Source organism: Aotus nancymaae, unplaced genomic scaffold, assembly GCF_030222135.1.
Source record: "Aotus nancymaae isolate 86718 unplaced genomic scaffold, 86718_ANA_hifiasm-v0.15.2.pri h1tg000032l_0, whole genome shotgun sequence".
NCBI classification, from domain to species: Eukaryota; Metazoa; Chordata; class Mammalia; order Primates; family Aotidae; genus Aotus; species Aotus nancymaae.
The window spans coordinates 6078753-6095485 of NW_026988445.1; the positions used below are offsets into that span (position 1 = coordinate 6078753).

The 16733-nt window shown below is 34.5% G+C and overlaps 1 protein-coding gene across 2 annotated transcripts in view; it reads left to right on the forward strand.

Moving 5' to 3' along the window:
- Positions 1–16733, forward strand: part of SPATA17 (spermatogenesis associated 17) — a 212468-nt gene that overhangs the window by 107655 nt on the left and 88080 nt on the right. For both annotated transcript variants that reach the window (XM_064383459.1, XM_021677167.2), the window contains exon 7: positions 16315–16518. In XM_064383459.1, the coding sequence (XP_064239529.1) occupies positions 16315–16518 (204 nt within the window). The remainder of the gene's footprint in view (positions 1–16314; positions 16519–16733) is intronic.

Below are 16733 nucleotides of genomic sequence, written 5' to 3' on the forward strand. Positions count from 1 at the left end.
GGTTGGCAAGGAAGCAAGGTTAGAGGAGAGTTTTTAGAATGGTAGAAGCTGGTACATGTTGGTCAGAGCTACTTGAGGGAGAAAGCTTGAAAATACAGCAGAGATAAAATAACCAAATAAATATGGACCCAGAAAAGATGAAAGACGATGCAGTGAAGATCATTAAGTTGTAGGCTTAAACAAGTGGAAAAAGACCTGAATTTCTAGGTCAAGAAGGAATAAAATTAATGTAGGATCATGTATGGATACTTTTATGGGGAAGGTCAGATGTTAATGTAATTAATGTTTGGATACCCAATATTCTGGTTCATCTTCTAGAATAATTCTTAAAATGATGAGAGAGGATGGATTGTTTAGTGGTACTGGGGGCCAGCTAGATTTGAAGTCCACAAATATCAGTCTGCCTGGTTATGTAATTTATTCCAGCAGTTATCAACAACCTGATATTGTAGGCATGCAGAACAGCTAATATTTATTGAATGCTTACTGTGACCCAAGTACTCTTATAAAGGCTTTACATGAATTATTTCTTTTAATTCTCACATATCCTATGAGATAGACTATTACTTCCAATTATCAATGAGGCACAAAGAGATTCATAAGTAGCCCAGTGTCAGTGTTAGTATTTGATGGTCTAGAACAGAGCCCGCATGTACAATGACTACATGACACTTTCTCTTAGGAAAAAAAAGCTAGCATTTGTTGGGTACTTATTTTGTGTCAAGCACTGTTCAAAGTGCCTTAGCTTTTGAACAGCTCAAAGGTACTAAAGATTTAGTACCTTTAATCTTTATCAATCTTATGAGGTAGTTCCATGATAATGGATGGGAAAACTGAGATACAGTGAGGTTATGTAATGCAGGTTAAACTTACAGAGGTAATAAAAGGTGAAGATGGGGATTTGGATTTTGTTAATCTGCCTCCAGAAACATGCTCATAACCACTAAGCTCTACTGCATAGTTGAATTGATTCTGGTTTGGGGTATGGTCCAGTGGATATGACAAGATTATTGATATTAGAGCCTTGAGTGATTAACATAATCAACCATGGGACTCAGATGAGCAGGGAACTAAGTAAGGGTGAAAAGGAGACAATGGATTAGGAAAGGTTGGAAGAATCAATTGACTTGAGATCTCTAGGGAATGAACTTATGGGTAACAAGAATAAGAATATGAGAAAACTAACAGACCAGAAAGTTGTGGTAAGAGGGTGAGATGTGAATCTTTAAGATTACTGAATTAAGAGCAGTCTGGATGATGGGGATGTATGGAGTGTGGTCACCATTCCACAAATGTGAAGGTCAGTGGAGATGAAGGCATCAAAGAACTGTGAAGCTATAATATTGGGGCAGGTTGTCATCTGTATATGAAATCATCTAAAATTATGTAGGAACATGCAGTAAAAAGGAAGACTGGACTATGTGCCAAAGGCTCTTGTGAATAAGGAATAACCAGCAAGTCTGCTTATGATAACTATAATAGGGAAAAATATGAGATATTCAGAGTACAAAAAGTAGATGAGTACCACATTGAAAGTGGCATTGGGGAACTGGGTTAAGGAAAATCTTTCTGTAGTGACTGTGATACAAAGGAATACTAAAATGCTTTGCTCAGTATGGCAGCAAGGGAAGTGGTTTTCTAGAGGAGAGGGAAGTTCATTTATAATAAAATGCATTTATTGAAAAGTTTGAGGCAGAGGGAGATTGTTTCATATAGATGGAATAGGGGTTCCACAAGGCAAGGTCGAAAATATTATAGGCAAGGAAATCTGAAGTCTTTGGAAAAGTAGTATATAGTAGTGGTTTGAGAATGAATATACCAAAGAATATAGTTAAAAGAGAGATACAATTAATTTGGTAGAAAATTATTTTGTCATGAGCAATTTGACCAAAAAGCAAATGGATCAGTAGTTGCTTCATCCAACTATCTTCTTTTGTGGATAAATTTAAGTTGCTGTACTGTCCTTATTTTAAATACTACAGTAATGATATGATAGACTGAAAGTAAATTATATATTCAAAAGTACAAAGGAATAACTATTTTCTCAAATTTTCAAAAATCGAAAAAAAGGCATATACAAACAACCCAATAGTACACCCAAAAATCCAGAGAGTAGGGCTTTTGTTCGTTTTAGAGATAAGTTTTTTGATCAAAATTTGTATTGACCAACTTCTTTTGACCAAATTATTTTTACTCTAATTACTTTGTGACGAAATTATGTTACCACCAGAGAGATTTAAAGTTTGAGCAGTGATAAAAGATAAGTAGGTTGTAAGAATAGTTGAATTTTCTGGGTTTTCTACTATCAAGATCAGAACAAAATAGGAAAACAAAAGATAATTTTAAAAAATAAAATTATATTGAAGGATAACATACAGAAAAGTGAAAAAATTCTAATCACTTAGCTCAATTAATAATCACAAAATGGCAGATATAATCTGTATCTAATAGATACTTTAATAATTTCCCTGTAAGAAGCCACAAGTTTATAGAGAAGACTATATAAGGGCTGTGTTCTGAAAATCTTTAACATCTGGATACAAGATTGTGGGCAACATTGCATTTCCCCCTGAGGCATTCTCCCATACTCAATGAAACCTAACATGATTTCTTCCTTCTTCAAAGACTGGTGGGAAATCAGTTTCTTGCAGAATCCCCATATAACACTAGAAATAACGTTTTACAAATCCCAATTCTATTACTACATTTTCTTTAACAAAAGAACATTTTCATTCACATGTCTGGTTCTGTAATTATGGAGGGTTTTCTTTCAGCACCAAATTATCTTAGAACTTTTAAACTCAAACTATGAAATCATTTGTAAGTCAAATCATCTGTGGAAGAATCCATGTAAGTGAAAACACTAGGTATCCAGAGGAAAAGAGTATATAATGGAAGGTTTGTAGGAGAATGGTGGTCATAAAAACGTATTTTGCTATTTTCTTCTATTTTTCTTAAGGCACACAGGCATCATTAGTATGCATAATAAACCAGCTCAGAATATGTAGAAATGGTGCATAAGGGAGTCATAGTGAAGTCTAGAAATCACTATGGAATTTGATATCCACTTCTACTACTCTAATGAAAATAACTCTTGATAAGGCTACCAGGAATCTCCTACCTGTAAACATGTGGGCCCTCTCTGAGATCTGCACACCGCTCATCACACTTCGGTTCTTGAAACCTCCTTTACCCTTTGTGACATTATGGTCAGCTTTTTCTCCTTCTCTGGTCATTTATTCTCAATCTTCTTCAGTAATTTCCGTATGTCTTGTATATTCTGATGTCATATGAGGCTATTTATAGTTCTTTAGTTCCAACATTATTTAAAGGTTCTGTTACTTTGCAGTCTTGTTGTTTTCGGAGAATGCCTTGCCACACCTTCTACACCAAACTCCTTCTCTTCCTTCCTGATACTGGTCAAACACCAGGCATCCTAACTCCACAGAATAGTATATATAAATGTGTGTGTGTGTGTATACTAGAAATCAACATTAATCAGAATTACCTAATTATTCATAACTTATCAAGGCTGTGACTAAAATGGAAGAGCAGGAATCAGTCTCGAGTTTGCAGATAAAGGAGATCAATGAAGCCATATTGGTGGTAGGGGGTGGGCTAGGGGGACGGGGAGGGCATTGATAGAATTTAGAGAAAGGAGCAAGGCTAGAAAAATTGCCTAAGGAAGAAAATAAGCAATTTTAGTCTAGTTCTTTCAAGGATCAGTAAAATAGTGACCTGACATTTCCATGTAAAGAGAGAATTGTTCAGTGAGGAAGATGTCTCAGAAAGTTCTTTAAATGGAATCTTCCTTGCAAAGTCTTTCAAAATGCAATAGGGCTGAAGAGAAATCCTCTTTCTTTTCTCACATTCATTGAATTACAGTGTAATACCCACCACAAGAACAGAATCTGCTGCTGCAGAGGTCACCTGTCACCTTCTAATTACCATTCCAGGTGTGCATTCTCCGTCCCCATGCTGTTCCACCTCTCCGTAGCGTCTGACACTTCTGACCTCCTTCATGAAATGGCCTTCTCCCTTGTGTCCTGCTTCTCCTCCTTCACTGTTGATGTCCTTCAAGGGCTTCTCTTCTCCCACTTATCTCTTTAATGTGCACACCACTAAGACGTTCCCCTTGGCTCTTCTCTCAGTCTACACTCTCTCAGTAACTCCATCCATTTGTCACACCTTCAGCTATTTTTATTCAGAAAACACTCCAGTTGCTAGCTACGCCCTCTTTCCTAAGTTTCAGACCTACTCTTACAACAATACACTGGACCTCTCAACTTGAATGTTTTAAGGGAAGTTCAATCCTAATAACTCCAAAACAGATATTAATATTCCTACATAACAATTCCTCTTTCTACCTTCTCTGATTTGGTTCCAGACCCAAGCTTTTTCATGACTCCACATTGTATTATATTCCTCTTAATTAATCCAATATCAGTGCCTTTTGATTCTACTCTGTGGAATGTTCCTCTATCCATCTCAACCTTTATTTTCATTGCTCTTTTTCCTTATCTCTGAATAAGAAATTTTAACCTCTTTATAGACCTCTGGTTTTATATCAGTTATTCAGGTCATCATAGATTGTCTACTCTGTGCCAGATAGTGAGATAAGCAATAGTCAGGGTTCTCAACCCTGGCTGCACATCAGCTTTAAAAAATAAAACTAAACTAGGCCAGACACGGTCACTCACACCTGTAATCCCAGCACTTTGGGAGGCCAAGGCAGGCGGAACAGCTGAGATCAGGAGTTTGAGACCGGCCTGGCCAACATGGTGAATTCCCAAATCTACTAAAAACACAAAAATAAGCTGGGCATGGTAGGGTGTGCTTATAGTCCCAGCCACTGGGGAGGTTGAGGTGGGAGAATTGCTTGAACCCGGGAGGCAGAGGTTGCCACTGCACTCCATCCTGGGTGACAGTAAGACCTGTATAAAAAAAGAAATCAAAAAACAACAACAGCAAAACCCCACTAACTAAACTAGACAAATGCCCAGACACATGTTTCAAAGCTTCTGAATGAGTTAATTTAGGGAAGAGCTTGAACATCGGCATTTTTCAAGTTCCACAGCCAGAGTTGAGAACCAACAACTTACCCTATGTAGAGGCCAAGAAAATGGACACAGTCCTTGTCTTTTTGGAACTTAAACCGGACTTGGGGAGATAGACATTATAAAACAATTACTCATATATGAATACAATTAGTTATAAGTGCCACGAAGAAAATGAAAAGGGTCCCATGACAGAAAGAATAGCATAGGACAGTCTAATTTAGAATGTGTGTGGGTCATAAAAAGTCTTTCTAAAGAAATGATATTTAGTGTGAATTCTTAAGGATGAGTGTGATTTGGCCAGGCAAATAAGCAGATGGAAAAAAAACATTTTTGGTGAGTTTGAGTCATGGATATAACTGCCATGTATTGAAGAAATGGAAAAAAAAGATGTGGCTGCTGTGTAGCAAGGGATGAGAGAGTGGCTAAAACGAGGTTGGAACAGAAAAGAATGGGCCGTGTTAAGAATTTATTAGATCTTCTTAGGTGCATTGAAAAGCAAATGACAGGTTTTTATTAAGGAACTAAAATATTCATTTTATTTTTATTACTTGGACTTCCTTGCAGATAGGGGGTAAGAGGGACCGAAAGCAGAACAGATGGAGAGAAACTGTAAGTGTGAAGCACTTTGGTAAAGATATATGGTTGCTTGGACAAGGATGGTGGCTGTAGATATGAATAGAAGCCTATGGATTCAAGATGTATTTTGGAGCTAGAATTAACAGAACTCGTTGGTGGGTTGGATATTTGGGATAGGGAAAATCAGTGATCATCATGGATGATTCTCGGATTTTTGACTTAAGAGACTGAGGAGCTGGTGGTGCCATTTACTTTTTAAAAATAGGCTTTATATTTTAGAACAGTTTTAGATTTATAGAAAAATTGATAGGAAGTCACAGAAATTTCCTATGTACTGCTTTTCCCTACCCATGCACTCTCCCCCACTGTCAACATCCTGCATCGTCCAACATCCAGTAGATGGTGCATTTATTACTATTAATGAACATACATGGATCTGTCATTAGCACTCAGAGTCCATAGTTTACATTAGGTTTCACTCCTGGTGCTGTACATTCTATGTGTTTAACAACTATATAATGACATATATCCAGCATAATAGTATCATACAGAGTAGTTTCACTGCCCTAAAAACCTTCTGTGCTCTGCCTCTTCATCCCTCCCTCCCTACAACCCCTGAAAGCCAGTGATCCTTTTACTATCTATATCCAAAGTTTTCTCTTTTCCAGAATGTCAGATTGTTGGAGTCATACAGCCTTTTATGATTGGCTTCTTTCACTAAGCAATATGCATTTAAGGTTTCTGCATGTCTTTTCATGGTGTGATAGGTCATTGTTTTTTAATGCTAAATATGATTTCATTGTTGGAGGTACCACAGTTTATCCATTCCTCTACTGAAGAATATCTTGACTGAGTCCAAGTTTCAGCAATTATGTAAACAGCTGCTGTAAACATTTGTGTGCAGGTATTTGTGCAGACATGAGCTTTTAAGTCAATTAGGTAAATATATGAGAACACAATTGCTAGAGTATATGATAAGAGTACATTTCGTTTTGTAAAACTCTGCCAAACTGTTCTAAAGTGTCTGTGTCGTTTTGCATTCCCACCAGCAAAAAATGAGAGTTCCTGTTGCTCCACACCCATTACTAGCATTTGGTGGTATCAGTGTTTTGTATTTTGGCCATTTTAGTTGGTATATAGTGATATTTCTTAATGACATATGATAATGACCATCTTTTTATATACTTATTTGCCATCTGTGCATTTTCTTTGGGGAGGTATCCAGGTATTTTGCCCATTTTATAGTTTATTTAAATTACAGTAATTTAATTTCCAGTACAGTGTTGAAAATGAGTGATGAGAGGGGACATCTTTGCCTTGTTCCTGATCTTAGTGGGATAAAGATTCTAGTTTCTCACTGTTGAGATGAAATGGAAGTTGGTCCATTTCATCTAGGTTATCAAATTTGTGGGCATAGTTTATTTATAATATTTCTTTTTGTTATCCTTTTAATATCCATGGGATCTGTAATAATGTCTTCCTTTTCATTTCTGATATTAGTAATTTGCATCTTTTGTTATTGTTGTTAGCCTGGATAGAGGGCTATCAATTTTATTTATCTTTCCAAAGAACCAGCTTTTGGTTTTTGGTTTGTTGATTTTCTTCATTGTTTTTTCTGTTTTCAATATTATTATTTTATTCTTTTTTTTTTTTTTTTTTTTTTTTTTTGAGACAGAGTCTTGCTTTGACACCCAGGCTAGAGTACAGTGTCACAATCTGGGCTCCCTGCAACCTCTGCTTCCCAGGTTCAAGCAACTCTCCTGCCTCAGCCTCCTGAGAAGCTGGGATTACAGGCATGTGCCAACATGCCCAGCTAATTTTTGTATTTTTGGTAGAGACAGGATTTCACCTTGTTGGTCAGGCTGGTCTCAAACTCCTGACCTTGTGATCCACCCACCTTATTCTCCCAAAGTGCTGGGATTACAGGTGTGAGCCACTGTGCCCCACTTTGTGCTCTAATTTTTATTACTTCTTTTTTTCTGCTTATCTTGGAATAAATTTACTCTCCTTTTTCCAGTTTCCTAATACAGAAGCTTAGATTATTGATTTTATATTTTTTTCTAATATATACATTCAAGGCAATGAATTTTCCTTTAAGCCTTGCTTTTGCTAAATCCCACAAATGTTGATAAGCTATATTTTAATTTATTTTAAAATATCAAAAATTTTATCTTGAGGTTTCTTTTTTGTTCCATGTGTTAAAGTGTGTTGCTTAATCTGCAAGTATTTGGTAGGTCGCCAGCTATCTTTCTGTTATTGATTTCTAATTTAATTACACTCAGGATACTTTGTATGACTTCTGTTCATTTAAATTTGTTAAGATGTGTTTTATGGCCCAGGATGAGTCTCCTGTGTGAGTGTTTAGGTGAGTGTTCTATATGAGTCTGAGAAGGATGTGTGTTCTGCTGTTTTTGGATGCAGTAGTCTATAAATGCCAATTATATTAAGTTGATTGATGGTGCTGTTAAATTAAACTATGCCCTTACTGATTTTCTGCCTGCTAGATGTATTCATTTCTGACAGAGAGTTGTTGAATTCTCCCACTATAATAGTGGATTCATCTATTTCTACTTACAGCTATCAGTTTTTGGCTCACATATTTTGATGCTTTGTTGCTAGGAATATACACTTTACAAATTATTGTGTCTTGGGAAATTGAGTGCTTTATCATTACGTATTACGTAATTTTCCTTACTTTGAAGTCTGCTATACTTGAAATTAATATAGCTACTCCCAGTTTCTTTTGATTAGTGTTAGCCTGGTATATCTTTCTCTGCCCTTTACTTTTAATCTATATGTATCTTTATATTTAAAGTGGTTTTCTTTTAGACTACTTATAATTGGGTCTTCTTTTTTATCCAGTCTGACAATCTCTATCTTTTAATTGATGTATTTAGGCCATTAATGTTTAAAGTCATTATTGATATTAGATACATATATTAGTTGGGTTAATATCTACCATATTTGATATTGAATTTTGTTTGTGCCCCTTGTTCTTCACTTCTTATTTTGTCTTACACTCTTTCTCTGTTTTTTTTTGTAATTTTAACTGCATTTTTTTTGACAGACTCTTGCTCTGTTGCCTAGGCTGGAGTGCAGTGGCATAATCTCGGCTCATTGCAACCTCTGCCTCCTGGGTTCAAGTGATTCTCCTGCCTCAGCCTCCCAAGTAGCTGGGCCTACAGGCACCCACCACCACGCCCAGCTAATTTTTTTTAGATTTTTAGTAGAGACAGGGTTTCACTATGTTGGCCAGGCTGGCCTCAAACTCCTGACCTTGTTATTCACCCACCTCAGCCTCCCAAAGTGCTGGGATTACAGGCATGAGCCACCACTCCTTGCCTTAACTGCATATTTTATATTATCCCATTTTCCCTGCTTTCTAGTATGTAAGCTATTCTTCTTTTTTAAACTTAATTTGCTGTTGCCCTAAAGTTTGCAATATACATTTGCAACTCATCCAATTCCACTTTCAAGTAACACTATACCACTTCATAGGTAATACAAGTACCTAATAATAACAAAATAATTTTCATTTCTTCCTCCCATCTCTTGTATTATTATTGTCATTCATTATACTTATACATAAGCATTTATATACATATGCATCATAATTGAATCCTTGATGCTATTATTTTGAACAAACTGTTCTCTGTTAGATCAATTAAGAATAATAAAAATAAAAGTTTCATTTTACCTTGATTTATTCCTTCTCTGATCTTCCTTTTTTTTTTTCTTTAATGTAGATCTGAGTTACTAACATATATCATTTTCTTTCTTTCTTTTTTTTTTCTTATCTTTTCTCAACTTTTATTTTAGGTTCAGGGATACATGTGCAGGTTTGTTATATGGGTAAATTGTGTGTTGTTGGTGTTTGATGTACAAATGATTTTGTCACCCAGGTGGTGAGCATAGTACCTCATAAGTAGTTTTCCAGCCCTCACTCTTCTCATTTCTTTCCCCCCTCAAATAGGCCTCAGTGTCTATTGCTCCCATCTTTGTGTCTATGTGTACTTAATATTTAGCTCCCACTTTTAAGTGAGAACATTGTGGTATTTCATTTTCATTCTCTCTGAAAAGTTCTTGTAATATTTCTTGTAAGGCAGGTCAACTGGCAATAAATTCTCTTAATTTTTCTTTATCTGAGAAAATCTTTATTTCTCCTTTATATTTGAAGGAGAATTTCACAGGGTAGAGTCTTGGCTGGTGGCATTTTTTTCTAATACTCTAAATATTTCACTCTATTCTCTTCCTCTTTGCATGGTTTCTGAAGAGAAATTGGATATAAAATTCTTACTTTGCTCTTAGGGTAATGTGTTTTTTTCTTTGGCTCTTTTTAAGATTTTTTTCTCTACCTTTGATTTTCTGAAATTGACTGTAATTTGCCTGCTGTGGTTTTGTTTTCTTTTTAATTTATCCTGCTTGATTTTTGTTGAGCTTTCTGGGTCTGTGGCTTGGTGTCTAATATCAATTTGGGTAAATTCCCAGTCTTTCTTGCTTTAAATATTTCTTCTGTCCCTTTCTCTCACTCTTCCCCTTATATTATTTTTATTACACATACGTTATACCTTTTGTATTTGTCCCACAGCTCTGGGATATTCTGTTTCATTTTTATCAGACTTTCTTCTCTGTGCTTTCCCATTTTGGAGGTTTCTACTAACATATCTTCAAGTTCAGAGATTCTTTTCTCAACCATGTCCAATTTACTAATAAACCCATCAAAGACATTCTTCATTTCCGTTACAGTGTTGTTTATTTAATAGTTTTTCCATCTCTCTGCTTACATTGGCCATCTTTCTTGGATGCTGTGTACTTTATTCATTAAGCCCTTAGCATATTAATCTTAGTTATATTAAATCCTGGTCTGAGCATTACAACATTCCAGCCATATCTGAGACTGCTTCTAATGCCTGACTTTTGTCTTTGTATTTTCTGCCTGTATTTCCACAGAGGCTACATCTTCAAGTTTCACACACCAGTATGGCCTGCTTCAGACTTTCTTCTGAATTTACCTTTTAAAGGAGATGTGAAAATCAAGAGATTCTGATTTTATGCAGAATTAAATCAAAATCTTCAGCCTTCTAGAATTGACCCCAATCTTTACAAGCTCATCTCTAACAATAGCCTCATGCTTAAACTGGCCACCTTCATCTTTCTTTAACAGAGGTGTATGGTTTCCCACAACCATGTCTTTATTTTTTTATAATTCTGTTGGCCTTGAATGTCTTTCTTTTCTTTGTTGCAAAGCTCTACCCATCTTTAGAATGAATGTGCATATTTTTTATACAGAGCTTTCTAAAGGACCTATACTTTTACTACAGCCTTTGATATGTACCTCTTCAACAGTTTTTAGATGACACTTACTACCAGCTAGTTATATAATAGTCAATCACAAAACCATTCTCCTAATCCCACCCTCCCCACCACTAAGAACAGCCTGATGGGAGTAATAACTTTTATTCATTTCTGTTCCTATTTTGGATCTAGCAAGGTGGACCCTTTCTCAGTATTTTATTTAAATTTCTTCATCTTAATCAACATTTCATTAGGATGTTTAATGTATGATCATATGGATGAAGATATCAAAATGATTTCTAAAGATATATATTTTGGTTAACTAGCTACATCATTTCATTTGCAATATTTATTTTCTATCATGTGAGAAAAAAATCAAAGTGCATCTTTGGTGTATGAAATACATGAGGAAAAATGAATGTGTTCCAGAATGAAGATGGTATAGAACCATAGTTAGGAGAACCTTCTAAAGGTGAATTTTTCAATAGATCTACTTGCCCCTTGCACTATATACCTCTGAGGAATTCTAGAATTCTCCAAACAAACTCAAGCTGAATGCAGTTATTATTTTTGAAATACCCTTTTTAGCACCCCTGAGAAATTCAGGAAGAATGGTCTTAGAAGAAGCATACAAACAAACTCATGATCTTGGCTGAAATGCTCCTTTTGATGGTGTTCTTTAGGGCTTGAGTTCTTGGAAGAGCTCCAGATAACCCCTTCAAGTTACTTTTAAGTTACTTTTTCAACTTTCTGGGATCCACATTTAAAGTGACCCCACTCTGTAATATGGCTCAAAACATTTAAAAATTCTTTCTTATCTGAAGTAAAACAAAGAAGACTAAAAGCATTTGTCATCAGTTATAATTTTTAAAAAATACTCCTTTGTATACATAAGTTCTGACCAGATATATCCTTTGTGAATCCCTAATGTTTCCATGCAATTATTATTCTACCTGGGGTACTATCTGAGGGTTGACTATTGGCTGAAATGCACGTGGAAGCATAACTGCTGTAGCTGAGAAATGACCACGTTTCCTTTTAGTTCTTAGCAAGAGTAATTGAATGTAGAATATCTTACTAAATGCTGGACTGTGACAGTGTGTTAACACTCTGACTATCTCCTAACAGCAGGGCAATTATTTGCTGAGTGGGATTTTTATAAATCCCCTGGCAGTAGTATGTCCTGATAATTATGATGAAGTGCATTGGTCAGTGTTGATTCAGCAGTCCCTACCCTAGCAAATATTTCATTCACAGTTCTCTGGCCCACTTTTACTTTTCTAGTTATTAGAGAGAGATCTTTACTCCTCTTCTTTACTGGCTGAGTATATTATTTTTTAAAAGCATATGTGATTAAAACTTAGAACCCAAACATATTTTAGATAGGTCTTCTTTAAGAACTGTTTCTTTCTCATGGTATTCAGAAATTTTTAATCAAGAGGCAAGAAAATAGTTTTAAATTTTATTCCTATTTGTTATAAGCTACTTTTTTTTTTTTTTTTTTTTTTTGCTGTGTAATTGTAACTTGTAAAACTAAAATTTGAATTCTTCCGCCTATCCTGAATGCTTAATCATTCTTCATACCTGGAATAAGCAGTTCCTTGGAAATCATGAGAAATTATTATTTCTGTTATATCAAAATATGAAATTAGAACATTAGTAATTGTGATTTGGGAATTGTAGGTGCACACAATCCTGTGTCCTATTCTTCCTATTTTATAGAAATTTGTGTTGAAAGTACACCTTGTGATAACAAAGAGAAGAGCAAAAAATTAGACTATAGCTTCCCCCAGGCAATTACAAAATAAAGGTCAGTGTATGAGTGGAAAATGGCCATAAAAATGTTTTTCATGGAATAAAATAGTAGATGTTCCAAATAAAACAAGTATATCCATTTATTTTCAAATCAATTGTACCTCTTTAACACTTTTCCATATAACACTTAAGTATAAGAATAAAAACTGAGAAGAAAAGAGCCAATTGATAGATTGTTAGAAATATGGGATGGTTCAAATATTAATGTAATGCTAAGGGTGACTGGGTAACAAATGGTACATTTGCTCGTTGCTCAACCTGACATAATTAATATTCTAGGTCATACTTAAGTTCCCATGATGGAGAGTCTGAAGGGGGGAATTCAAGAAAAATATATATCTATTATATAACTCATTGCCTTTTTTTTTTCCCTTTTGACGAGTCAGAATCATAGCCTTTAAAAAAAATCAGTGCTTTCACACCTCATTTGCCATATTCACCACTGGGCCACCAGTCAGCAGCAGGGCCTGATGCAAGGAGGTCAGTAAGAAGCTATTAGCAGAGTCCTCTCCTGAGATTTCTTGGGTCTTATTGAGTTGAATGTTAGCATGACAGTACTGCAAATAACTCAGTTGTAGGCTTTTTCTTTTTTTTTAAACAGTTAGCACAGATTTCCCCATAGTGTTGGTCACTCTAGAAAATTATTGCTGAAAATGAAGTCCCCAAAGCTAGCTTGGCAGTAGCCCTTCTAAGTTGTGAAAAATGTGAAAACTGAAAAATATGCCACAGTCCCTTAGGATTAACCCTGTCTTTTGTGACTCATGGTAATATTTTTAAAAATCAACAAGAAACCATTCTTCATAAGTGGCTTACAAATGATGAAATATGGCAATTGAGACAATAGTATGTTAAGGTTGTTTTATTTACTTAAAGAAATAATAAGTAAATGAATACTGTATCAATATAAATAAACAGGGTATTTGCTTGCTGTAGGGATTGAAGGAGTGCTGGACTGTTTTTACTGACATAAGTTAGCAAATGTATTAAATTAATTTCTAAAATACTGACACCTTGAAGACTTTAAATGATACATTTGAAATTCAATTAAAATATATTTCGATCTATATTTGATTTAAATTGCAAAGAGAATACACATGAGGAGGTCTCCATATAGGTTGCAAAATATAATTTAAGAAAGCTATCATGTCTACCGATCCATTTGCATTTCCCATGTAGCCTGTGTATACACGTGCATGCAAATGTGCAAGGAGATCAAAGAGGATTTCTAATGGGGTAAAGTTAATAGCTGGTAGTAGTTATTCAGGTAGGTAGATATTTTCAACTGATAAATTATAATCTAGCTAAATTGTATGTATTTTACTATTTTAATCTGTAAGGTTGTAGAAATGTTAAGAAAAAACTAACAGACTTCAGTTTATTAGATCATCACTGATCAGAATGTTATTCTCATATCATTTTTACAGACTGTACATTTAGTTATACTTTATGTCATGGTAGTCTTTTAAAAATATAACATTTATTTTTTTCTCATTATAATGGATAAATTCTCATCTTAGAAAATCACCCTAGAAATTATCTTTATAATTGTCATTGACTTAAAAATTACTGTCCACAGAAATCTATTGTCTGTATATTTACCTTGTCTACATTTACTGTTATAGTGAGAAAATGTTAACATGACATTAGAAATGGTTTATATAACTGCCTTTAATGTTTTTCAGCACAGTGTTTTTCTTATGTCAATTGTAATAGAGAATAAAGCTCAAAGAAGAGCCAGTACAAAAATATTTTTAAATGTGTAAATGCATTTACATTAACTTTTTTGTATCTGATAAAATTCAGTCTCCAATTATAAAATAAGAAAATTTGAGTTGGAGGTGACTCAAGTAGGTCTTTGACAATGTGTTTTAAAGCAAATTGAAACTGTTCTGTTAAGAAAGAGAAAAATGGTTTAATCTGTACCTTCTTTGAAAGCAGGCAATACGATTTTGAAGTAAGTCTCAAACTTTTTATTAAGATGTTTATGTTGCTTAGGAAAGCAAGAGTAAAATAGAGGTTTTCATGAGCCTTTCTGAACTGTGCACTGTTATTCTAGATGAGCATTTAACATTCATTTGTTGAGCGCCTACTATGTGCCAAGTACCCTGCTAGGCCCTGGCATTGCAAAAATACCTGGAACCGATGCTCTGTGCTCCAACTGCTAGCTCATGGAAGACATACATGTAAATATAATTTTGAAACAGTGTAATGTGACAGGTGTTGTGGTGGTTATTTCCATAGTAAGGAAGCGTTTGGGATAGGACATTGCATTTGGGATAGGAAATTGAATCTAGCTTGGGTAGATATTTGATAGAGGTTAACACTTATTGTTGAGTTAGGCTGGAAATATAAACTATTTTTAGATAGTTTTTCCAAGACAGCTGTCTTAGTTAATGCTTTGGAACTGCTGATTCCATGAAGTAAATATAGCAAACAGGCATGTTTATAGATATGTCGATGGCATAAGAGAAATCACATTTTTAGTAAGAACAGATAAATTTAATGGATATATTCTTTATATAGTCCAGAGTGTCTACAAAGAAACCAAATAAGTCATACTGCCCTTTAAAAAGTAACTTCTCCTTTTGAATATGCATTTGTGTATGATACTTACATATTCACTTGTATATATATTTTGATATAAGGCTTCATGGAACCATATATCAAAGATTGGTATCTAATACCATTAAAATATAATACCCTCAAAATTTCATTCTATAAAGTTTGTATACTCAAACAATATTAAATTTTCAAAAATGGACATCTGCTAAATTTGACTTAACATTTGACACACAAACATCCATGAACCGCTATTGTATGATAGGCACTTTTGACTATTTTGATACAGTATGTGACAAAGTCAGTGATAGAACAGCAAGGATAATAGGACACTACAGAAGCTTAGCACCTAACCACATGAACACAACTCGTGAAATACAGGATGTTATTTTGAGTGATATATAATGTAGTTTTATAGCCTATGTTACAGGCTATAGACATCATTATAGGTGATACCTATAGCATTATAATTAGGTGATACCAGTTTGACTGTTAAGTACAAAAGTTAAGATAGATGCCCTTAGGTTGTGTAATGAATAATAATTAAAATAATCAATCAAATATTTGAGTACATATTTTGTATCTGAAACTTGTTCAAGCATTGTATATTTGACTTCCTGTGAGTGAATGTGTAACTTACTCATATAGTTAAATATACGTAGCATATAGTTAGAACACAGAATTGGCTTGGGGCTTACTGTAATTTTTTCTTAAGTATAATGATGTGAAAAGGCTGTGTGACAGATAGGAACTTTAGCTCACTAGTTTTTTAAATATTTAGTGCTCAATCCTGAAAGATACTGAAATTGTTGGTCTAGAGTAAAGGCAAAGTATGAATATTTTGTAAAATATCCTTAGGTAAATCTGAAGTCCAACTCTGGTTAAGAACCACAGTTGTAGTCAAAATATTCATTAAACATAAGAAAAAAATTCATGATGCAACTACATTTTTCTTTTATTTCATGGGAAAATTAAAGATAAAAATCAAAATTGATTTCTTCTTCTTTAGATTCCAGGAATATACAATTCACCATTCAGAAAAGAGCCTGATCCATGGGAGCTGCAATTACAGAAGGCAAAGCCTTTAACACACCAAAGACCTAAAGTTAAGCAGAAGGACTCCACCAGCCTTACTGATTGGCTAGCTTGTACAAGCACCCGTTCTTTTCCTCGGTCCGAAATTCTACCACCTATTAATAGAAAGAAATGTCAGGTACTAATTTGCTGTATAAGGATTCTGTCATTAATTTTATTCTTGCTATTTTTTTACTTTTTATATTATGATAAAACATGTTACATAAAATTTACTATCTTAATTTAACCCTGTTAACTATACAGTTTAGTGGCATTAAGTACATTCATATTTTTATGCAGTCATCTGTCACTAGAACTCTTTTCATCTTGCAAAATTGAAACTCTATACCCACT